This window comes from Pipra filicauda, unplaced genomic scaffold, assembly GCF_003945595.2.
Source record: "Pipra filicauda isolate LSUMZ 115617 unplaced genomic scaffold, ASM394559v2 scaffold96_size2947999_pilon, whole genome shotgun sequence".
Lineage (NCBI taxonomy): Eukaryota > Metazoa > Chordata > Aves > Passeriformes > Pipridae > Pipra > Pipra filicauda.
The window spans coordinates 931,278-954,562 of NW_024105164.1; the positions used below are offsets into that span (position 1 = coordinate 931,278).

The 23,285-nt window shown below is 42.9% G+C and overlaps 2 protein-coding genes across 2 annotated transcripts; one reads left to right on the plus strand and one right to left on the minus strand.

The window, feature by feature from the left end:
- The first annotated feature begins 7,751 nt into the window (after window positions 1-7,751).
- Window positions 7,752-15,995, plus strand: LOC113986738 (cytochrome P450 2H1-like). Its single transcript, XM_027718716.2, has 9 exons — window positions 7,752-7,931; window positions 9,517-9,679; window positions 10,346-10,495; window positions 12,312-12,472; window positions 12,869-13,045; window positions 13,438-13,579; window positions 13,869-14,056; window positions 14,530-14,671; window positions 15,162-15,995. The coding sequence occupies exons 1-9, from the start codon at window positions 7,752-7,754 to the stop codon at window positions 15,341-15,343; spliced, it is 1,485 nt and encodes a 494-aa protein (XP_027574517.1). The 3' UTR covers window positions 15,344-15,995.
- Window positions 15,996-19,136: 3,141 nt separating this feature from the next.
- Window positions 19,137-22,768, minus strand: BLOC1S2 (biogenesis of lysosomal organelles complex 1 subunit 2). The gene is made up of 5 exons (XM_027718751.2): window positions 22,663-22,768; window positions 21,772-21,888; window positions 20,801-20,920; window positions 20,193-20,297; window positions 19,137-19,705 (listed from the first exon to the last, which is right to left on the minus strand). The coding sequence occupies exons 1-5, from the start codon at window positions 22,712-22,714 to the stop codon at window positions 19,674-19,676; spliced, it is 426 nt and encodes a 141-aa protein (XP_027574552.1). The 5' UTR covers window positions 22,715-22,768; the 3' UTR covers window positions 19,137-19,673.
- Window positions 22,769-23,285: the final 517 nt, after the last annotated feature.

Below are 23,285 nucleotides of genomic sequence, written 5' to 3' on the forward strand. Positions count from 1 at the left end.
AGAGAAATACCTGACACAACTATAATGTGAATTCTGATACGAATTGCATGCCTTTGATACTGTGGGTCTTCCATGGTTGCCACCATTATTCTCTTGCATTCGTGAAACCCAGCTTGTTTCAGGTGGAAGGTGGTTTAGTTTGGAAGCAGTTTTGTGATTATGTTTAGCCAGTCCAGTGTGCTCTGGAAGATCATCAGGAGGGCTGAGAAAAAGAAACTCTCTCTTCATAGCAAAACTATGAGATCAGAGTTTTCTAGAGTGTCTTATGATAGATTTAGGAAATGAGAGTCATAGTGGCCATGACCTCTCAAATTCCAGGTGTGGGTCATTGTGGAGGATGGGAAGGAGTGGTGAAAGCCTTGGAGGGGAAATCACAGGGCAGGCACATCTCTGGGGAGGTACCACAGGGTGTGGCAGGGAAATCCCATTGTGATGGGACTTCTTCCAGCTGGGGCAGGGCACGTGAAGTAAAGAGGGAAAGGTGTTGAGGGTGCTCAGAGCACAAGCTTTGAGGGTGGGAATGGCCATGGCATCGGCAAGGATCACACAGGGAGGAGCTGGGGTAAGTAAGGAGTTGGGGTAAGTAACCTGAGAGATAAGTGGAACTGAAGCAGAGTCCAAGGCTGATCAGCCAGAGAAGTGAAGCAGGCTGGCAGAGATGCAAAGAAGAGTCCTGGAGAACTGCTGGAGCCTCCAAGAGACCTTAAAGGTGAAAGGGCCCTGCCCTGGCCAGGGTTACTCTGGGCTCTGAAGAAGTAAGATGTTCTTGTCAATGGTGCCCTCTGCTGCTGCTAGATCATGTTGTTAATTTTTTAGAAATATTTCTTGTCCTTTGCCGACATTGTAAATCTTTATTGCCTGGTAAAGGCTGCTAAGTTCTTCCCTGAGTAGGGAAATCACCATGTAGCCATAACTGTTTGCATGAAGTGCTCTGTGGTTGTGGCTGTTGGCTACTCTGCCTGTTGTGCATTTCAAGAGGCTGAACAGCAGTGGAGAGAGGAGGATTCCTTCAGCCATTTTTACAATATGGTTTTAGAGTTAGACCCTGATCTTCCACCAGCTGTGGGCAACGTGTTGGACCCTGGCATTACCCCCAGGTCCAGCTGTTAGAAGGAAGTGATCTTGGTTTCTCCAAATGAGACAAATGGGGAGAGGTGGTTTATGAGTTTGAGGCAAAGAGGGTAATAAATAGGAGCCCAGTTGCTTTCAAGGAGACTGGATGGTATATAATACTGGCATTAACTGACTTTAAAAAAACAAAGATGGAAAAACCAAGATGTTGCACCTTTGCAAATCCTCGATTCGTGGCCGAGGAAAACTCCAGCACAGGCAATACCAGCCAGGAGAGGGCAGTGGGACCTCAAAACACTCGGAGGACCCTGAACAGTTTCCACAGTCACTGGTGGGACTGAATAGCAATAGCACACGCCCTCTCCTGCATCCTCCCATTCTGATTATTACAAACTAGCCAAGCAACAGAAGCTGTTCATTTCTCAAAATAACATAGTACCAGTTAACAGAGAGTATTCACCCAATCATATTTTGTTTTGGTTTGCTTTGATTTGATTTGGGTTATTATGGTTTGGGTTGGGTTGGGTTGCTTGGTTGGGGGTTTCTTTTGCCATAGGGAACCTACCAGCCTTTCTGTGGTCTGTTTAATAATGACACTATTTCCAGACAGCGTTCCACACTACTTCTCTTTTGGCAAGGAGAACGCATCAGTGGTGGGCAGGAACCCAGCCACCTCCTATAAACGACCTCCACAAGGACTTTGTACTTCAAGGACTTTGCTTCTGTTCACTTTTAAATAGCATTTTTAATGTTAATATATGAGTACATGACCTTTGGGAACTAGGCAATTTTCTTTCATGAAATACAATTGTGATAACAAACGGTTTGGTTTGTGTTTTGGGGGGACTGTGTGTGTGTGTGTGTGTGTTTTGTTTGGGTTTTGTTTTTTCTTTCAAAACATTGTTGGTGGACTTGGATGAAAACTAGACTACAGAACTAGAATTCATTTCCTGCTGAAGAGTTAAAATTCTGTCCCCCCACTACATCATCTCTGCCATTCAGTGAATTAAGCACATCCTAAATTGTATAGCAACATACAGCTGGAAATATGTGCGGAAGAAGTGTAAAACGAGCCAGCCCCAAAGCCTGGGTCAGACCAAGGCTCCATCTATGCTAAAGACTGTCTGATAGTGGCTGGGAGTGGCTTGGTCATGGAAGTTAGAGATCTCTGTAATCCAGCTCTCAAAACAATAGTTATGGTGACTTGTGTCTTTGGATTTGCACTTAGGAAAAACCCTATACTATGTAAAAAGAGGGTGGCAAAGTTCCTTTTTTTTTTCTTTCTCAATTTTTCCTTCATTAAGGCTGAAAAATTTTTAGGCAGGCCTTGGCCCTCATATGATCTCAATACTCTCTATAAGGTACAGCTGGATCAAATAATAAACCATAATCCTTTTTTAATAGCTCTTAGTCTAAAGAGCCAATGAACCTTACATGAAAGCTGCAGTGAAAGAGGTTGTGGAATACTGAAAGAGGTCATGGAAGTTCAGTCTTCCTTTTCAGCACAACCTAGTTACAAAGTCTGATGTTGGAAACCTTTCAACTGATGCCTGGAGTAACTGAGTTCATTAAGAAATATTTAACCAATCCATTTGCACTGATAAATCTAATATCCTTGCCAAGTCCTTGTGAAATATCAGATCAGCTGTGCAATGGCTGTTTTGCTTCTAGCAGCTGTGCCTTCTGAGCTGTTGAATTCTAACAGAATGTATTGTACAGTACCACATGTGGATCACTCTTCATCTTTTGCCTTAGCACTGTTGGGAGACTCACTGCAATTAGTAACTTCATTTGAAAGTCACAGAGAAAAAAGGTAGAGGTACATACCCAGTTACTTAATTTTTTATTGACAATATTTTCATTGAAATATCATATATTTCAAACCTCTTTAGTGGGGAAAATAAATCATAGTTGATGTTCTCCTCTTTCAGTGTTCCAAATTACCAAGGATAGGGGACATCTTTCGTGTTTATGAGAGAGAATGCATTAGGCACCATCATTTCCAGAGGAGGTGATATGTGCAGGAGAAGACGATGGTAGGGAGGAGGGGAGGAGCCACCTTTCACACTTGAGGGAGGCAGGGATGAGAGCTGCAGCAGAAGAGTCTTTACATGTGCACTGTTTACCTGGTGATCCCATATCTGAAACCTGTAGTGGGGGAGGACTGGAAGAAATTGTTACATGCTTTGGAATGAGGCAAGAGAATCAATCCCTGAATCCGGACAGTTGTCATGGAAGAGAATGATCCCTATGGGCTCTGAACCAATCACTATTAAACATTAAATGACATCCTAGAGACTCTCCCTTGGCCCTGCAAATTCTCCTTTTCCCTCAGCCACCATGTAGCTGATGTAAACCCTCACACAGGGAATGACCTGGGGTCTTTGGCCATGGCAAGCACTGGTCCTCTCTGTCTCACCTGTCTCTCTCCTAGGACCCTCCAGCCCCACTACATACACTACCTACTCAGTTTGGCACTGACTTCTACAGGGAAAGGTCCTTTCCAGGCAGTGCCCTCCACCCTGTCCTGGCCTCTCTGCATTTCTCTTTGACTTGTAGTAAATGTTTCTCTCACTTTCTTCCATCTTCTGACACAGCTCTTCTTTCTCAAGTTTCTCTGCATTTCTTTGCTTACCATTTAGAGTAGGGAAACATGAATTACACTTTTACTGCACTTGCTGTAATTTGGCATGTTTAGGAGAAAGCCTGACTGACAGATACCATTACCTGTAAGCTTGAAGTTAAAATGTTGCTAGTTTCTAGAATTTTCTTCATTCAAAACCAACTTCCCAAACAGTAGGAAATTATGTAAATCCATCAGTGGAAACTGGTCTGGAAGATGAGAAGATTAGCCAGTGGTGTGTTCTCTGTGTTCTACCTGGGGAGTATTTCAGTGGGGGCTTCTCACATGATACTGAGGAACTTGCTGTAGCCTGACTATCTACACAATCAACAGGGAGATGGTGTCACCAAAGTGAAGATTCCTCTTCCACCATCATCCTCCTGCTAGAAGGGTCCAGCACTGGCAGTGTCACTGTGGTGTGATCACTTCTTAGGACTGTACTGTTTCTTGGATTTCCTCCTTTAACTTCTCAAGCCACTCTGCCACCTCCCTCTGTCTCTGGCAGGACTGAAAGGCACATTGAAGGGTCTACATTATATCACTTGGCTTCAGCATCAGCTGCTATTTTTTTTTTTTTTTGTATTTTAAATGCATGATTTATCATCTGTTTTCCTTATCACTGTAGTTACTGGATATCATGAAGGTTTTGTTACTTGATGATTGCTGAATTCTTCTTGAATTTTAAATTGTCATTTCGTGAATTTTCACGTTATCATTTTTATTTATGATATACACTATTTTCAGAATATAAAGACTACCAGCAAGTTCCATGTTTCCGTGATCTTTTGTGATGATGATAAGTAACTTTTTAAAGTTTCAGAATGCCTAGCCCAAGTTTGAGCAGGTCTGTGTTCAGGTCCTGTTTGTGCTGCAGATTCCCTGCTCAGCCTTTGGAAAGACACAGTGGGCCCTCTGCCCTTTGATGACGGTGTTACAGATGGGACCAGCTGATAATGTTGCCCCTTTGCTGATTTATCTCCGAGGGCATGGACCTGCTGGATGACCTGCTGTACACCATGGTGGTTCTGCAGCTGGCTCAGGAGGAGCTCCACTGCTCGTGCAGACAGCTGAGAGCAGCAGCCTCAGGAACTCTGCTGACCTCAGACACCCTCTTTGAAACTCACAGCCTTCACTTCTGTGCCTCTCTTTACCATGTATAGCACCTCACTTTTCCCATTTCCTAACTCTTTTTTTTATTGGAAGTGCCTGTTCTTTCTTAGTGCTGACCATAGGTTAGAACTAAGCACCTTGGCTTTACTGAATGATGATGGGGTATAGGAACAATATAGTGATTAACTGTTGGTGGAGTCATAGTACAGGTCAAGGGAAGGCTGTTATCAGCTTCATTTCCTTGCCCTTCTGATGACTAAAAAGCAGTTTTCCAGGTATTGCGAATGACTGATGAACTTCACTGATTTCATCCTTTTTCAGCTGAGTTATATTTTGGGTCTAGTGAGTTCATACACAAATTATTAACCAAGTTTCTTGATCTACCTAGTCAAATGTAATTTCTGTGATCTGAAAACTACCAATGTGCTTTGCATCTTATCTCTAGTACTACGTGTAGCATTTTACAAATATGGGTGTTACACAAATTTTGAATGCTGAAGTTATCACTGATCACGGCAGATCCTTTGTCAAATTGCTGCCAGAAATAAGGCAGAGGTTGATATTTTTATTTTCTACGTGGCACTAAGGAAAGTCCTATCTAAAAGTGGTAAGTTTAGTAGCTGTTGCTATTCACAGCAGAACAGAGAAGATGATTTCCATAGGCTACTCTGCCAACCTGCAGTCCCGGTTTTGGATGGGTGGAGTTAATCTTCTTCATAATAGCTGGTATGGGGCCATGTTTTGGATTTGTGCTGGAAACAGTGTTGATAATTCTGGCTTGTTTTAATGATTGTTGAGCAGTGCTTGCAGAGCCTCAAGACCTTTTCTACTTCTCCTACCACCCTGCCAGCAAATAAGCTGGGGTTGCACAAGAACACAAGGAGACTCAGCTGGGATGACTGATCCCAACTGATCAGAGCGATATTTCATACCATAGAGCAACATGCTGAGCATATAAACTAGGGGGAAATATGCTGGGGGCCACTGCTCAGTGATGGCTGGGCATCAGTTGGTTAGTAGTGAGTTTTTAATTTCCATCCCTTGTCTTTCTTGAGTTTTATTTTGATTTTTTTAATTTCCTTTTCATCATCATCATGATTGTTGCTGTTGCTGCTGTTGGATGGCCTGAAGTTGTGTCAGGGGAGGTTTAGGCTGGGTATTAAAACAAGGTTCTTCACCCAGAGGGGGCTTGGGCACTGCAACAGGCTCCCCAGGGCAGTGGTCACAGCACCAAACCTGACAGAGTTCAAGAAGTGCTTGGATGATACTCTCAGGCACATGATGTGACTCTTGGGGATGGTCCTGTGCAGGGCCAGGGGTTGGATTCAATGGTCCTGTGTAGGGCCAGGAGTTGGACTTAATGATCCTTGTGGGTCCTTCTTCAGTGACTGACTCATTTCACACTACAATAAGCTCATAAGAAAAGTCAGATGACCCATTCCCTGGAACTATCAGTATTTCCTCACTAACAGGGCAGACAAGCTGATTTGTATACCTTTTTCATATCTAAATTTAGGTGGGACAGGTTTCTTTCTTCACTGCTGCAGAATCTGCTATTACTCAGCTAATTAAGCTAAAGTCTGCCCATCCCATAAACCCCATTTGGACAACTCAATAGAAAACAAAGTCTGGTGTTTACATTATGTCTGGCTATTTTTGTGCACATAAACACTCAAAAACTGATTGAACCGACGTGGATTTAAGTCCTGAGTCAATGAGTTCATGCAAGAAAGAAAATTACTTTCCCAGCCCATTACCATTACCTGGGAGATAAATAAGAGATCTAGTTGCTTATGTAAGAATATATAGAGAGAATATAATATAAGATTATATCCATTTTAACACATCCCTCCACCATCACAGCATCTAAGGGGTCAGTATCATTTTGGCTTTGTATCCCAAAGGAAAGAATGGGATGGGCTGAGTGTTGGCAGGTGGCAGAGCCTGTTTCACTGACTGAAATGGTCCCCGATGAGGTTGTTTGGGTGGAATCCCCCTAATGTGACATTAGTTGTCTGAAAATCTGGATAAACTCCCTCTCCAGTGTGTGAAGAGAAACAGGCCCTGCCAGAGGACACTGATGCCCATTTAATGCTCACCAATTACCAGGTGCTTTACAGAGACCTGGTATGTGAAGCAAAGAACAGGAGAGGGGTCAGTGTGAGCAGAGTTTATGGGGTGATGGGGGAGGGCTCTTCTGTGGGACAAGACCTACCCAGGGAGCACAGATAGAGGGACTTTGCTCCCTTGCTAGAGATATGGGGCTGTAAAACATAAAGCTCCTCAACAGCAGAGGGGAGGTGGCGAGGGTGGGCAGGACAGGAGGGGAGGGAAGGAAGCTGTTTCAAACAGAACCCTCCAGGGAGATTTTGGTACAGAGCAATTCCCTTCGACCCACTTCATTTTTCTTGCCATTATCCATTTTTCTTTTTATTATCCACTGCTGGATAATGCTGAAACTGGTTTCATAGATCAGAGATAAACAGAGATAAACAACCTCCTTTTGCACTGATTCTAATTCAGGGTGGCTTTAAGAGTAATGTCATGTCTCTTTCTTATTACACAGAAACTTCCTTCAGTGATGAAACTGGTTTTTTTTTTAAATTCCACTGATGTTTCCACTCCCCTTCTTAAGCTGCAGGTGTTAGCATTTTCTGCTCTCTACACATGTCCTCTTCCCTTGTTTATTAGTTTCCTTACTGGGGCTCCACTGGGTCTGAATTACCATTGCTTTAGGATTATTACATAACTCAGAAAAGTCAACTTTAGTAACATTCATTCTTATCTGGAGCAGATTAATAAGTAATCTCATATCTCTGCAGGAATAGGAAGGCACTATTGGCTAATTTCAACCACGTGCTTTGGTATCACAGCATATAAATAAGCATGGATTTACAGGTCCAACATCAGGGTCTTCTGACACTTGACTTCTCTGCCTCAGCCCACCATGGAGCTCCTGGGAACAACTACTATTTTCTTGCTTGTCTGTATCTCATGCCTTCTTCTCTTGGCCACATGGAGAAGCACGTCACAAAAAGGGAAGGAGCCTCCTGGTCCCTTCTCACTTCCCATAGTTGGAAACCTGCTCCAGCTGAACCCACGGAACGTGCCTGAAAGCTTGAAGAAGGTAAGGGACTGTTTTGTTCTTTTCTATGTTATCTTCATTCTATATAAAATAAAGCCCAGTCCCTGCAGTCTCAGCTTAATTCACAAGCTTAATTTGCACTGACCAAAGGTTAGACTCAAATAGAAACAAAAGATTTAATCAGGCATTGGAATGGGCTGCCCAGAGAGGTGGTGGATTCACCATCCCTGGAGATTTTTAAACGCAGATTGGACGTGGCACTGAGTGCCATGATCTAGTAAATGGACTGGATTTGGACCAAGGGTTGGACTCGATGATCTCGGAGGTCTTTTCCAACCCAATCGATTCTATGATTCTATGATTCTATGATTTCCCAGATATACATGCTTCTGAAATCTATATATCTAATTCTATATATTACAAGTCAGTTTATGTATTTGCAATGATCATACTAATGAGGAGTCCCACACTGACCTCACAGCATTACTGCAATTTGCACTGGACTTGCAATCAAGGCCCTGATGCTATTGCAATATGTATTATAATCCTCCTGTGCCCAGCTCCTCATCGAGATGGAAAGATGGCTTGGCCCCCTTTTGGGGAGAACCCTTCTCCATTTTGCTGCCTCTGCTCCCCAGCAGATATGTAGGATCACCTGGGAGTGGAACTAGCAAGTTAAGAAGTTGAAGCAAAAGAGTTTGGAGGTGGATTGTGCTGTCCATTCCCTCCCCTGGCTGATGTCACCCCTCTGGCAAAAAACCCCCTCTGTGTTGCAAGGTCTGGAAGGAATGTTCATCCAAAGTGCCTGTTCCTTAGGGGATTGTGAGGGTATGGTGACAGATATATGGAAAGGGCTGGTGTCCCCGGGTTCTTCAGAGCAAAACTGTGGTGGTGGCTGACATCACTGTGTGTATTGTCAGATGCACACATACTCAGATGAGCTCATTTTTGCCCTTGTGCTTGTGAATGTTGAGAATCATAAACATCCTCAGGCATTCTGCTGTGTTTCAGAGCACTAAGTGATTCGGTTTCCCACGATGAAAAAAACCACAGGATTTCATCTATTTTGGTCTGATAAAGTGACCATGAGAAGCATTCCAGATTGGACCACATAGCCCGAGAATCCCCAATTGTAGCCAAGAGCAGATGCCAGGAAAGGAGTGCAAGGATGCTGTGACTGTCTGCTGATACACTCACTCCATTTTCAGGGGTCTGTGGCCTAGAAGATTTGAGAAACAGCTTTGCTGTTTGTGCTCAAAAACCCTTTAGGCATTTGCTTCCATATGTGTATATAATTTGGTTTTGAGCTCATGTAAACTGTTATCCACTATGCCCTGCAGAAAGGCCTCCCAGAATGTTTTGCCAGCCCTATGAAGGACTATTTTCTTTTCTCAGATTTGGATTTGATACCTTACTGCTTCCATTCTTATTACCTATTTCTTGTATAATTCCCCCTTCCCTTGTCTGTAATTCATAGTTGAAAGAGCTCTGCACTGCTGTTAATCAATGTCATGTCTCAGCGATGTTGGGACAATGGCAGATCACCACTCAGACCCCTTTGCTACAAAATCCTTTTCACATGATTAACATTCAGACTTTTTGTTCTCTGTGTTCCTCTTTCCTACAGCTCAGTGAGAAGTATGGTCCTGTCTTCACGATACATTTAGGCCCAAAAAAGGTTGTAGTATTGTATGGTTATGATGTTATGAAAGAAGCTCTGATTGATCAAGGAGATGACTTCAGTGGAAGAGGCATTCTACCACTGATTGAAAAACTCTTCCAAGGCACAGGTATGTCCTTCATAATGTTAGCATAAAAAACGCATGCTTTCAGTGCTGCAGGAACACAGCTGAGAGAGCAGTGGAGGAGGGAGTGGTGGATTTCATTTACTACTTTCATGCAAACAAATCAGTAATTAAAAATCAAAAGTCCAACTCATGCTTGGCCCCTTGAGTAAACTGGTCCCCTGGAAAACTGTTTAAGGTCCCAGGACAGCTTCATTGACTGCCTTTCTATTTTCAGCATGCCTCACATTCTGGCTAAAATATTGTTCATTAAATGTACCTGTAAGGTCTTACATTCGTTCTCCCATTTCTGAAAGTACTCTAAATATATACACAGCTAAGGAATCAGTAAAAGGAAAGTCCACAGCACAACAAAGATAAGATAATATAGGCTGACCCGGTAGGGGCCACACTCAGGATTAGGTCATGAGATTATTCTCCAGGTCAGTCCCCAGTATGGCATTTCTCTGGGTAAACAGAACATATTCCATGGCATTATATACAGTGCAGTTCCAATGATCCTGTCAATAAGTATATGCTCTGGGTATATAGCAATAGCAGTGTAACTCCGCGGAGAGCTGTCTTTTCAGGTCGAGTACTTACTGTGTAGCTCCCATTTAGGGAAAAAACATCTGTTTCCTCATGAAGGTCTATTTTTCTTCCCTCTGTCAGGCATTTTGACTAGCAATGGCGAGACCTGGAAGCAGCTCCGACGATTTGCACTCACCACCTTGCGGGATTTTGGGATGGGGAAAAAGAGCATCGAGGAGCGAATCCAGGAGGAAGCTCATTTTCTGGTGGAGAGGCTCAAGAACACACACGGTAGGATAAGGACTTTGTGCCTGCTGAGACACCATGCATCTTTGCAATGAGACAATGAGGCGTATAGGGCTGCTTGACAAAATCCATGACCCAAATACTGGGCATACGGTTGCTGTTTCTGCTCCCTGCTTCAACAGGCAAAGTTATCACTCCTGACAGTCGGTCAGTCAAAGGCAGTGACAGTGGGGAGGATAAACGTAGGAGACAGGGTTGGAAAGTATCATTTTACCTGTTCTGCTTGAGTGACAAGACAGGAAGGGGCAAAATGAACAGCTTTGCCACAAAGCCAAGGGTTTGATGGAATTCAGCCATGGAGACAGGGCTGGACACTGCCAGCATGCAAGCAACATGCACTTCCTCCCCTTGCCTCCTGCAGCTCCATGTAAACAGTTCTTGAAGAAGTGGGTGACCAGAGAACTCATTTACAGATATCTGGGTTTGGGTCCAGTCCATCTGAATGCTAGATAGACACACCTCCCACATTGGTGGGGCTGTCCAGTGGGACCAGGGGCTGCTTCTGAGGGCAGGGTATAAGGTAACCCCTTTGGTTTCCACCTATAAATGTGTTTTCTGCTAGTAGGCAGGTCAATGTTACTTCTAAATCCTTCCCCTGAGAGTGGCACAGTACCAGCCTGAATTCCAGGCTTCCATTCCACATTCCATCAAGCAAGCTCTCAATGTGGGCTAACTGTGCAAGGCGGAAAAAGCAGATGGATCTAACAGAATGATGAAGCATCACTGTTTTCCATGAGCCACTAATTCAGTCTGGCTTCATAGATAAACATTCCTGTTACAAATTAGAGAAAACACTCTCACCTGCATTGCTTTTATCCTTTGACTTACACAGTAATACTTTTTTCTTATGCTTTTATACAGTTATAAGTATTTCTTATGCCCTTGTGCAAACCTCCAACTCTGGCTCACCTTGTTACAACATCTTTTACTGTGTACTAAAAGGCTTTGCAAGCGAGATATATACCACTGAAAAGGATAAAGCCATTATCTACCCCTAGTGCAAATAACAAAGAGCTGTGATTAGTATCTTCGAAGTTCAGCATTAATATACTCACCACCTCTGATGAGACATCTGCTGAGTTTTCAGTGGCCAGGGAGTCACCAGTCAGGCAGAGAAGGGTTGGTGCCATTGCTGCTTGGAATAGGCTGATTCTCAATGCTGTCAAGTTGACATTTTCTGACTCCTTGGTTTTCTTTCAGGATTTTATACCTTTTCATGTTGTTGTTTCTCCTCTTGAAACCTTGAGATGCAACCTATCACTATACTTTTCCTTCTTTCTTGGGTCTAATCTTGCTTTTTTCTATGCTGTAGTTTTCTTCTTAGAAATTAATGCAGCTGTGCTATCGAAACTAGACTTTGATCACAGGCATTTGAACCCCTAGGAGAGGGCTCTACAATGGAATTTATGCTAATAGAGTTCATAAACAGAATGCAATCACCTAAACCCATGGTTGAGGCAAAGTCCTCGTGGTTTCACTGGAATTTTGTGGGAATCCTTAGGCCATTTCTAATAAACAATATATAAGGCAGACGGGTGTGTGCCAGCTGAAGAGAACTAAGGCACTCAGACAAAGTGTTCTGCTGAGAACAGGGCAAAAGAGATACTTAAACCATTCTAGTTGAGGTGAAATTAGTTCACTTCAAGAAGAGAAGAATAAATTGGACAAGCCCTTCACCATTCTTTCAAAGGACAGCAAAACTCTGGATCTCAAGAGGACGTGAAACTACCCTGTAGTGTTAGAGGGGGAGATGATCCCCGAAATACTGAAAGCAAGATAACATTTTTGTTTGTTGTGGCAGAGCGACCTTTCGATCCTAACAACTTCCTAGTCCATGCTGTTTCCAACATCATCTGCTCCATTGTCTTTGGGGATCGGTTTGACTACGAGGACAAGAAATTTCTAACTTTAATTAATTTGATAGATGAAAACAACAAGCTTCAGACGTCTCTACACATACAGGTGTGCATGGTTATATTTAATACATTTATTGTTATAATATTTTATTAATGAATATTTATTCATATTATTAATTTTTAATTACAGGGGATTTTCCTAAATTTGGAAAAAAAATTGAAAGTGAAAAAGACAGTTAAATAACCAGATCCTGCTGTTTTTTTTCTTATCTTATGGAATTGTGATTGTATGTCCACAGGATATAATTGCAAAAGTTGCTGAAGTGCAGTCTATCCTTGAATGTAGTAAAACCATAAAGTAAATGGCATTCAAATCCTGAGTAATAAAGACCTACCATTCCAAAACAGTTTAATTGCCCCATTTTCATAGTTACAATTAGGGGAAAATATTATTTTATGTGCATTAATCAGAATGTGCTTTTTTATCATTTTATTTTTACAGCTATATAATTTTTTCCCAACTGTCATGGAGTTAATACCTGGACCGCATAAACAACTGATAAAAAATGTTGAAGAAATCGATCAATTTACAACAGAAATCGTAATGGAGCACCAGAAAACCTTGGATCCCACTTGTCCTCGAGATTTTGTTGATGCTTTTCTTAACAAAATGGAACAGGTATTGTAAGAGTAGACTGCTTGAATCACATCTTTTCACTTGTGATGGGGCATTGGGCTTTTGCAAATAAGGGGGGAACTTGTTCTTCTTGCCACATCGACTTCATTCTATCCTCTCCATTTTCTTATCAAGGATTTTTAAACACGGAATTAACAGCACCAGCCAAAGTTAAGAAAGATGAAGACCAATCTGGTTAATGTAATTCAATGCTACTCCCATATTAAAAAAGGTTCATAGTATTATTCAGTAAAAGTACATAAATGCTGGTGGTATCGTATTTTTGAAAGGACATTAGATATGTTTATAAACATACATTATGGGCACAGGACTTTTCTTTTTAAACAAGCTTCTTGATTTTGTCATTCAAAACCTTCTGCCAAATCTTCTTGCAGGAGAAAGGAAATGTCGACTCAAAATTCACCATTGAGGCTTTGACCAGAACCACGCTCGACTTGTTCTTTGCAGGAACTGGGACCACCAGCCTCACACTGAGATTTGCAATTCTGATTCTTCATAAATACCCAGAGATAGCAGGTAATAGAAAAGGAAATAAATGATGTAAAAAGTTTTAGTAGGTTATGGGATCAGTTTGGACAATTCCTGTCATTACTACATGTGGCAATGGTCCCCTGACTAAGAAACATGTCTTTGCAGTGTGGAAATGTGTATTATCTTAGTTCTATTCACAAGAAGGAGATGTTAGTACTAAGTATATTCATGTCTTCCCAATTTACTAAAAGCAAGTTGTGTTGTAAATACAGGCAGAGACTTAGGCAAACAGATGGGCTACTTGTCCACTGAGCATTTCCTTATTTCCTAACAGAGAAAATGCAAAAGGAGATTGATTCCGTGATTGGCCGGGACCGAAGCCCCCGCATGGCAGATCGGAGCCAGATGCCCTACACAGAGGCTGTGATCCATGAAATCCAGAGATACATTGATTTCATTCCACTTAATGTCCCACATGCTGTGACCAGAGACACCAAGTTCAGAGACTATTTTATCCCCAAGGTCTGTTGCATTGTGTCTGAGAAAGGTCATGATCTCCTGAAAACAATTATATGTTCTATTCTTTGTATTTTATTTAATTTTTAAAAGCACTGAAATGTGATATTGAATTGGAATAGTTTTGTTTGGAAAGGGATTCTGGTAGTTATTGAGTCCAATCCCTTGTATTAGAAAAGGAAAAAAAAAAAAAAAGATTTTTCATCCTCTATGAGAAGAGGGCAGTAGAGCTTTCTATTTTTTTACATAAATGGAAGGTGTATTCGATTTGGGAGCAATTTGAAATACTCTAAACAGACTCACTACTAACATTCATTTAAAAAACCATCTTTGCCATACCAATGTCCTATATTTTCACTCCTTAAATGCTCATTTTAAACTGGTTAAACTTTGACTACCCTCCTATTTAGCTCTGGGAACTTCTTAATCCCTCTTTGCTTTAGCAAATCTCCATTGTACCTTTCTTTTTGTCAATTCAGGGCACTATGGTATTCCCTATGCTGACTGCTGTCCTACATGATAGCAAGGAATTTCCAAACCCAGAAAAATTTGACCCAGGACATTTCCTGAATGCAAATGGTACCTTTAAAAAGAGTGACTACTTTATGCCATTTTCTACAGGTAAGACCTCTTCCTATTTCAGATCCTAGACTATCCTCTCCTAGAATCTCTTTGAAAGTTTCACTGGCTCCATTGCCATGATCTGTACAGTGATGTCTGCTGACATCTGCTACTCACTTCTGGGCAGCTGTAACCCCTGCACTAGAGTTTCAGTTGATTTCTTTGTTTACCAACCACAGAAGTTCCTTCAATGCCTTCTCCAAGAAGAGGTGTATAAAGTGGGACTCAGCCATGCAACTTCTCTCTCTCCAGACGTACCATCAAACTGCAGCAGAACATGAGACACCAGAGTTTTCAAACCACCTTTGCCCACTGAGCACTCTTATTGTTCTGGACCCTTAGTTCCCAGTTTAATTCACTTGTTCCCCAAAACGCTGCAGTGCTGCCTGTGCCTTCTGAGATGTCTGAACTGTCAAGGAACAGTGGTTAAAAGCAGTTAGCAAGCAAAATACTGCATCACCTCAATTTTTATTATTTTCTTTTCTTGCAGGAAAACGTGCCTGTGCAGGAGAAGGTCTGGCCCGGATGGAGATATTCATATTCTTAACATCCATCCTGCAGAACTTTACTTTGAAGCCTATTGTGGATCCCAAGGACATTGACATTACTCCAATAATCACCACTCTGGCAAGCATGCCCCGACCCTATCAGCTCTCTTTTGTTCCACGTTAGCCAAGAGAAAACTGTTGCCAGCTCCCCAACTCGTGAATGCTCTGATTAAACAACAGTCATTTCCAATCTGTTGAGACTGAAACACTCAAATAATTTTCTAGATGCTTTATGGAGACAAAAGCGCTTAGAAAAGAAAATGGTATGGTGCTGTTATAATCACCACAGCCAGCTCTAAACAGAGACAGAGTAGGCAATGGCACAGGGAAGAACACAGCTCCCTGTGCAAAATCATACAGGTTCTCCTCTCCACCTACCTCGCCCAGCTCTGTTTCCTGTCTGGCTCCTGATACACCAGGGTGAGTGGAGTAGCTGACTGAGAGCCCTGCTGCTGCTGTCCCTATCCCTTGATCATCTCAGCACAGCAGAACAGATGCTTGTACTCCAGGCTTTCCACAGAATCTGCTTGAGGTACCTCTCTCCTCTGTACTTTCAATTTGTTTGTAACCTATTTGTAAAGGTAAGCGTAAAACAGTGAGGTTTTTTTCTGTTACATGATGGTCACCTAATATATTCTTGTCCCAGTACTTATTGTCTACTGTGGTGGGAATGGAGTTTATCAATGACTGGGCAGATGGGTTATCTTCTGTGTCACTGTAATGAAGGTTTGTGAAACTACAACTTACATTGCAAAATTAAAAAGTGGTACACTGAATTGTTCTTTTTCTGAGATCCCAGACTATCTTTTAGTGAAAAACCTGCATCCACAAAGCTTGTATTTCCAAATGTTTTTCAAGTCTTGTACACTGTTGAAATCTGTTTCATTTCACTCATGTATAGGAAATGCCCTATGGCTTGAAGAATGAGCTGGCTAATGACCTATAAACTTCCATTCCCAATGTGGGATAATACAGGACTTATCAGAACCCCAACTGTAGTTACAGAGCTGTCCACTGTGGAAAACAAAAAAAAGACAAATTAAATAATACCAGGATGCCCCCAGTGCCATTTCCTAGATAAACGCCAGCTTGCATCTTCCCATTATTTTATGAAGTACGTAAAGATCACTACAGCAATGTTACAATCAGGCAAAAAAATATAAACGGTGTTTACATGAATTGCCAATCATAGCTGTACAGATCTAGGATTGCCATTTCCTGTCTTGACCACGTTCCCTGCAATGTATAATATATAGTGGTAACAGTGAAGACAAAGAGCTGAATCTGTGGGAAAAGACAGCAACTGTAACATTACCACAATGGTATTAACTGTTTATTAACAGGCTAAACTTGTTTTCTTTGAAAGTATTAATAAGCTAGATATACCATGACTTGGTGGCATAGCATTCCAAAGGCAAAAGCCACAAATGTCACAGAATCATAGAAATAAGTTGTCTCATCTGATAAAAAGAAAGCATTCTGTAATTCCTCTTTAGCTGTGCCATGACTAAAATAGCCAAAGCAAATGAGGAAGCAGCTTCCTTGTTTCAGACATCTTCCTCCATGATGCAAAGAGGAGGCAGCCAATGCAGATCAGCAAGAAAACAGTTTTAGCACCCAGAGACTCCACCAGGATGTGAAATGGGTGTTGAGATTTGAGGAGGGCTAAAGCCGTATCCTGGAAGCCTCACTTTGTGTCACTTGTGGTATAAAAAGCAGTGCAATGGTAACCAAAAACTGCTTACCTTAGCTCTGGGTTAACTAAAAAAAGTAGCCACTGCTGGAAAGTTCTACATGTCCCATGAAGCCATACTGCTCCCTCTCCCTGCCTGCTAGTGCACAGTGCAGCCTTGGCTTTTCCTTCTGCAGGGACAGTGCAGACAGTGCATTACTTGCTCATGTGCAGAACCAGGCAGGACCATACGAATTTTCTGTGGCAAACCTGACACAATGTCCTGTCACTTGGCCCTGTGAAGAAGACTTTCAAACTTGATTAATCCATTCTGCACATTGTTGCTATTAGTTCCCAAATACCTGTCACACAACATAAGCACCCCTGTGAGCTCAAGCTTCTAAGATGCTTCTAAGAAGCTGGGAAGCAGCTACAGAAGCAACAGTCAGCTGGGCAAGTACTAATGAAGAGAAGAACTGGCAAATTCTGAAACATACGGAAGTGTCCCTAAGTGAAGAACTCAGTGAAGAAATCCATGAAGCAAACAAATGTACTGCAGCATTGTCCCCATAACAGGGCAATAGCACTTGCCCAAGCTACTATTATAAATTAATGTGACATACAGAGATTAATTGGATGTCTGGACATAAAGGACAGATGTGGGTCAAGGGAGATGGGGTGATCAAAGGTAAAAACAAGCAGTTTGGAGTAGCCATGTGTAAACTCAAATACCTTTAAATTTCTTGTTGAAGAGGAAAAAAACACAGGCAGAGCACATACCAGAGCCTCATGTGCACATATATGTTACACAGCTCTTATAGGCTGCAGGGAAGGATGTCGAGACATTTGTGAATTCCCACACAGAAGCTTCATTTAAAAGGGAAAGTTGTGAAAACAGTGGTTTTATCCACAGCTGTCAAGTTAATGATTCTCCCAGCTGCTATTTCAGATGTATTTTTGACCACTTGGGATGTCAGTGCTCCCTTGATAACCCCACATAGTAGCATGTTAAGCTATACATGACTGTTAAGAGGTTGAAACTTTCAACCTAGAAGTTGAAAGTAGTTTTGTAGGACATAGAACATTCTGAGGTTCACTAGCACTGCTTTATCCTGAGGATGAAGCTCTCTATTGGATTACTGATTAACACCGAGGAACTTTGGTTCCGGGACTCACCTTTCTAAACGGATCTTCTGTTTGGCACACAAATACACCAGGGATGTTTTCTGGCATGAGTCATAACTGTAACTCCCAGTGCTTGTATGCTGGTATATACAGCCCCCCTCAACTGAGATACACACACACACAGACACACACACACACACACACACACACACAGACACACACACAGACACACACACAGACACACACACAGACACACACACAGACACACACACAGACACACACACAGACAGACACACAGACAGACACACACACAGACACACACACAGACACACACACAGACACACACACACACACACACACCCATCACCCAACGGTTTCCACTTCCTCGCAGCTGATGCCTCTTGAGTTTTCCCTGCTGACACAGCGTCCCCTTCTGTCCCCCCACAGTCCTGCCAGGGAAACACCGCGAGCACAGAAATGCTGCTTCTATTTTAAACCCAGGATATTTAAAGTGATGGTGAAGGCACTCCAGGATCATCTGCTTCACTGTTTTTAAACAGCACTAGGGAAAAGTGTCTGTCCTGACTAATTGTAGTGCTGTACACTGCCCAACACAATGAGGATGTGTACCACACTGGTATGTCACTAGGCATTCTTCTAAACAGACTGTATTTCTTTCCTACATATCAGCACTTGTACTATTCTCATGTGCAACTCACTCAAAAGCCAGCTTGAAGTACTTACGGTCGACAGGTATGGAAAAAAGTCCTCGGTGTAGGAGGCATGTCTGTTCAGTAGGCAGGGCTCTGCCAAATTAGCAATTTGGAAATTGTTAATCTGGTAGAGAAGCAACTTTTTGTGCTGGCCATGCCACTTCAAAAACTACCAGGATCACAATTCACTGCTGAAGTAGAGCAAGGAGCTGCTAAGTTAACTGAGCACGTGATAGAGCAATATATCTTGCAATTTCACCTGAGGTCCAGGCAGTCAAAGAATGCAATTGCAACAATACTTGAGGCAGAGTTTAAAACATGTTCTCTTCTACCATCTTCAGGAGCTGGAAAAAGTCTGTCCTTCGAAAAAATACAGAAACAGCTTATATAATCTTTCCAACAGGAACTTAGGATTCCAGAGAAACAAATGCAGCAAGTTGTTTTATTGTAAATTTATAGTAATTAGTCTCCCTATGTCAAACAGATAACGGGGGATACCAAAATTAAGGGTTCTCAATACCCCCCTCGTAAGTCCAAAGGGCCAAGTATCTTCTCAACACAGAGCACAATGAAGGAAAAAGTGGAGTTTTGGTCCTACTGCTATTGAGGGAAAATGTCATTTATAGGTTACAGAGGAATTTTCTTAGACAGAATATTTCATGTGAAAAACAGGACTAACACACACATAGCCAATATCAGCATGGGTAAGGGACAGGCTTCTACTTGTCACTGCAAAACAACTGAGCAACAGAACCTCCTGAGAAGAGGAAAATATTATTCAGCCTTAAGCCTGAATACAGCCTACTGTATTCAATAGCTAGAAGAAGTTCCCAGTCTTGATGCTAGCTGCAACCAAATCCTTGGCAACATACAGAACTGCTGTTGTGCAAAACCTGAAACCAGTTTGATTCATTGCCCAACTCCAACATAAAGGCTGTTTAACTTCATCGTTTCTCCAGTTTTTTGTACTTGGCTTCTGCAGAAGGAAAAAGAACAGTATTTTAGTACAGGGTAGGGAAGAGCTTTGCATCTTGTAAGCTGCTACACATCTTAAAATTCAAGTTCATTTACTGGATCATTCAGGATCCTTTATTACTAATGTATTTAGGCAAATATAATTGTACAATATTTTTTTTTAAGCACATAGTGCTTAAGTCAGACAACTACTAATAATTTAATCCAAGAGAACCTGGGTGCCCTTATGAATTCCTCTATTTGCAGGATTAAACACAGGTCTTTAAAATTTGAGTTGGTGCATATTGTAAAAGAGAAATCAAGCCTCCCTAATAAGCTGTAGTTTAATAACACCTGTACTAGTCCACTGTAATATAACTTGTTAGATTAATCTTTTCCCAAAGGCAACTCTGCAGCTCAGATTTGTTAAACAGTTGACTTTCTTTCTCTTTAACCCCCCTTGCAAGGCACTATGCTGCTAAGTCATAAGAGTAGAGAACAAGAGTTACCCAGTTTTTTGGAATACGCATCCAATTTATACGCTGCCTGCTCCAGAGCTGCAACCTGCTCCTCAATTAGGTTTATTTGTTCCAGATATGGCTGCAGATCAGCATCTTAAAAAAGCAGGAAAATTGTATCTGTCAGTTCTCAGTAATGCACTTCCAAAAAACAGTTCACACTTGAAACACCAGAATTTCTCATTACATTCCTCAGACAGAACAATTTAAAAGCTCCTTCCTTCCCCTGCCCCAAAATTAAGTGGTGGCACTGGCAGCCATATTCCAGGAAAGCATGAATTGTTTAAGAGTACTGGCTATGCTCTAACACAAGTAACAACAGAACAAGAATCAAAAGAAGTGCTACTCCTATCAGATCCAAAATTTGGGGTAAACCAGGACATAATTTCAGATGTATTTTCTCTTATGCTAGTCTACATGGTCTATACATGTATATACATGTAATACACAAGATTAGCATTCTATAGCAGCATATCTATTTCAGTGAGTTTTCTTTCCTTCAGCACCTAGTGGAATGTGAACCTTCTGACTCTTAAGATGCTTCATTTCCCAAACAAGTGCACCATTCGTTATACCCCTACCATATTTGGTGTACTTACATTTTTGATTCAAATCCTTAAGATTCCTACTGATGTTTATAGCAATATCTTTCATTTCTAGGTACTTCAAGCTAGTCAGCTTATTCATGTTTTCCAAGAGTTTGTAGTCCTCACTGGTGGCTTAAAAAAGAATAAAGTTTATTTTAATTAAAGGTTGATGTGGTTTGAATCATGTGCAGACTCTTCAAGAGGACGAGAGATTTCAAACCAAGAGAAAATGTAGAGTAAAGTTTGGATGGCAATCCAGGTATAACACGTTACAAAATGAGAATGACCTTTTGTGAATTGCAAAAATCAACTAAGCTGATGAATTCACTTGTAATTTTTTTTTTGAGAGAAAAATTTACTAATTCCTCACATTTCTACTCTTACTCTGTAATTTAGACACTTATGCTTACAAAACTGATAGCACAAATTCAGACTGGTCATCTGTACCATATATCCTTCAAGTCTGTGTGAATTAGTGGTGCTGTGGAGTGCTTTCAGAATTAGAGCCTATGGAATGCACTAAGCTGGTGAGCAGTTTACTTTGCTCCAGTTAATTTTGCACAGCAGTTTATTCTAAAGCATCAGTATATTGGAAAAACACCTGCATGATCCTTGCTCTCAGAAACAAAATAACTGCAAATGCTCCATTCTGTTGTGCTTCCCTTCTAGTCTTTCTTAACCTAGACCGCTTTTGTTTGTTCACTTTTCCATATACAAACTTATGCGAAACTAAAAAGAATTATTTTTAAGTTGCTGATACCATACTGAATTATTTTGAAAAATATTTGTGCTATTCCAGGACTTTTTTAAATTAATAAGACTAATCTCAGTGTTGTTAGCAGCCTAGCAACATGCCAGACTTGAATTGCCAGTCTTACTAGATGTGATCTAAATTAGTTTAGACAAACTACACAACAGATTTCTTTGAAAGAAAGTGAAAAGAAACAAGAACTTACTTGTAGGTCAGTATTGCAGTGTCTTACCTGTCAGTTCACCTGTTAAGTAAGTGGCCATTTTACTGAACATGTCTTTACAGAGTTCATTGATGTCTGCCTCCGCTGGTTCCTTCGCTTCCTCCGCGGTTTCAACAGCAGGATCCTCTACTCGGGGTACAGACATTACAGGGTTAAGGCAGAGCTATAGCAGGTGCAGGAACACAATGGAAAGATGGTCCCATGTTTTTTTCCTTTAAATTGCCTACATCTACTTCCCATATAAGTTGTCTACTTTACGCTAAAGGGTAACAAACCTTGGCAGATTCCTTGAAGCAGCTGATACCATACCAAAATTATTCCGAAACAATACTCTAGGGAGCATTCAAGAGATAGGCACCCGTCCTGACCGCACCGGCAAATATCAGCCCCCTCCTGTACTTAGACGACAGGAAGGGAATTTGGGAAGAACTTCAGAGTGACTTTGAGCACGGTGCTGATGTTTATTTCCAGTCACTGACCCGGAACAGCAGCACAGGCCCCCCAGTCCGCCTCACGGGGGTTACAGCAGATCCCCGCCTGCGGAAAGCGGCAATCGCCGCTCTTCTTCTCCAAACCTGTTTCTACCACAACCTCGTTCTGCCCTTCCCCGGAGTGGGCCGGCAGCTCTTCCCCAGACCCACAGGCCGCTCTTTCCCTCCTCGGCAGCGTTTGCCGGCTCGCACACGAAGGCTGCCCGAGGCCCGCGGCCGGAGCAGGGGAGTCAGGCGGGGGAGAACGCGGCCGTGCCCCGGGGCAGAGGCAGCAGCAGCCGGCCCGGCCCGGCCCGGCCGGCACACTCAAGGCCCCGGGTCCCTCCCAGCGCCTCGGCCTGCTCGGCCCCTGCCCCGCACCGCGGCCCCGGGCGCGCCCGGCCCCGGCCCCCCGGCCCCCGGCCCTTACGCTTGGCGGGCTGCACGCCGGCCTCGGGCGGCCCCTCCGCCGCGGCCGCCATGGGCTCAGCGCCCCTCCCGCCGCCCCGCGCCCGCCTCCTCCGGCCGCGCCAGGCCCGGCACCGCCCCTCGCCGGGCGGGGACCAGCCCCCGCTCCGCCTCCCCCTGAGCTGCCGGTGGAGGCGGCTCAGGGGGGGTGACAGCTGCGGGAACGGGCAGGAACAGGCAGCCCTCGCCCCGGCAGCAGGGGGGAGACAAACACCGAGGTGTAAAAGGTGGCACGAGTTTACTTTTCACCAGAGAGGGCGTGGTTCGTGCTCGACGAGGCTGCGCCGCCAGTGCGATCATTGTCCCTCTAACACCACAACCGCACCGATCACTGCAGGGGCGCAGCAGCTCTTTCACACCGCAGGCCGGTTCCAGGGGCTGCTTCCAGCCCGGCCCTCACAGGCGAACTCTCTAGTCCTGTGTTTGAGGATATCTTCCTTTGGCGTTTGCTGGTCCATTTGCATCTGTGGGTCTTAATGCACCTTAATAGCATTTCTGCTGTTGCTGATGATGGTGAGGAGACAGCTGCTGGCACGCTACAGTTTGTCCTGTGGGGACTGCGGTATATGTCGCTGTAGTTTGCCA

What these genes read in the sequence shown, in the direction of transcription:
- LOC113986738 (XM_027718716.2), top strand. Translation starts at nt 7,752, where the DNA reads ATGGAGCTCCTGGGAACAACTACTATTTTCTTGCTTGTCTGTATCTCA. An exon ending in TGCCTGAAAGCTTGAAGAAG is followed by an intron (nt 7,932 to 9,516) that starts GTAAGGGACTGT and finishes TCTTTCCTACAG; the next exon opens with CTCAGTGAGAAGTATGGTCC. An exon ending in GAGGCTCAAGAACACACACG is followed by an intron (nt 10,496 to 12,311) that starts GTAGGATAAGGA and finishes TTGTTGTGGCAG; the next exon opens with AGCGACCTTTCGATCCTAAC.
- BLOC1S2 (XM_027718751.2), bottom strand. Translation starts at nt 22,714, where the DNA reads ATGGCGGCCGCGGCGGAGGGGCCGCCCGAGGCCGGCGTGCAGCCCGCC. An exon ending in CTTAACAGGTGAACTGACAG is followed by an intron (nt 20,921 to 21,771) that starts GTAAGACACTGC and finishes TTCTTTTTTAAG; the next exon opens with CCACCAGTGAGGACTACAAA. An exon ending in TAAGGATTTGAATCAAAAAT is followed by an intron (nt 20,298 to 20,800) that starts GTAAGTACACCA and finishes TGCTTTTTTAAG; the next exon opens with ATGCTGATCTGCAGCCATAT.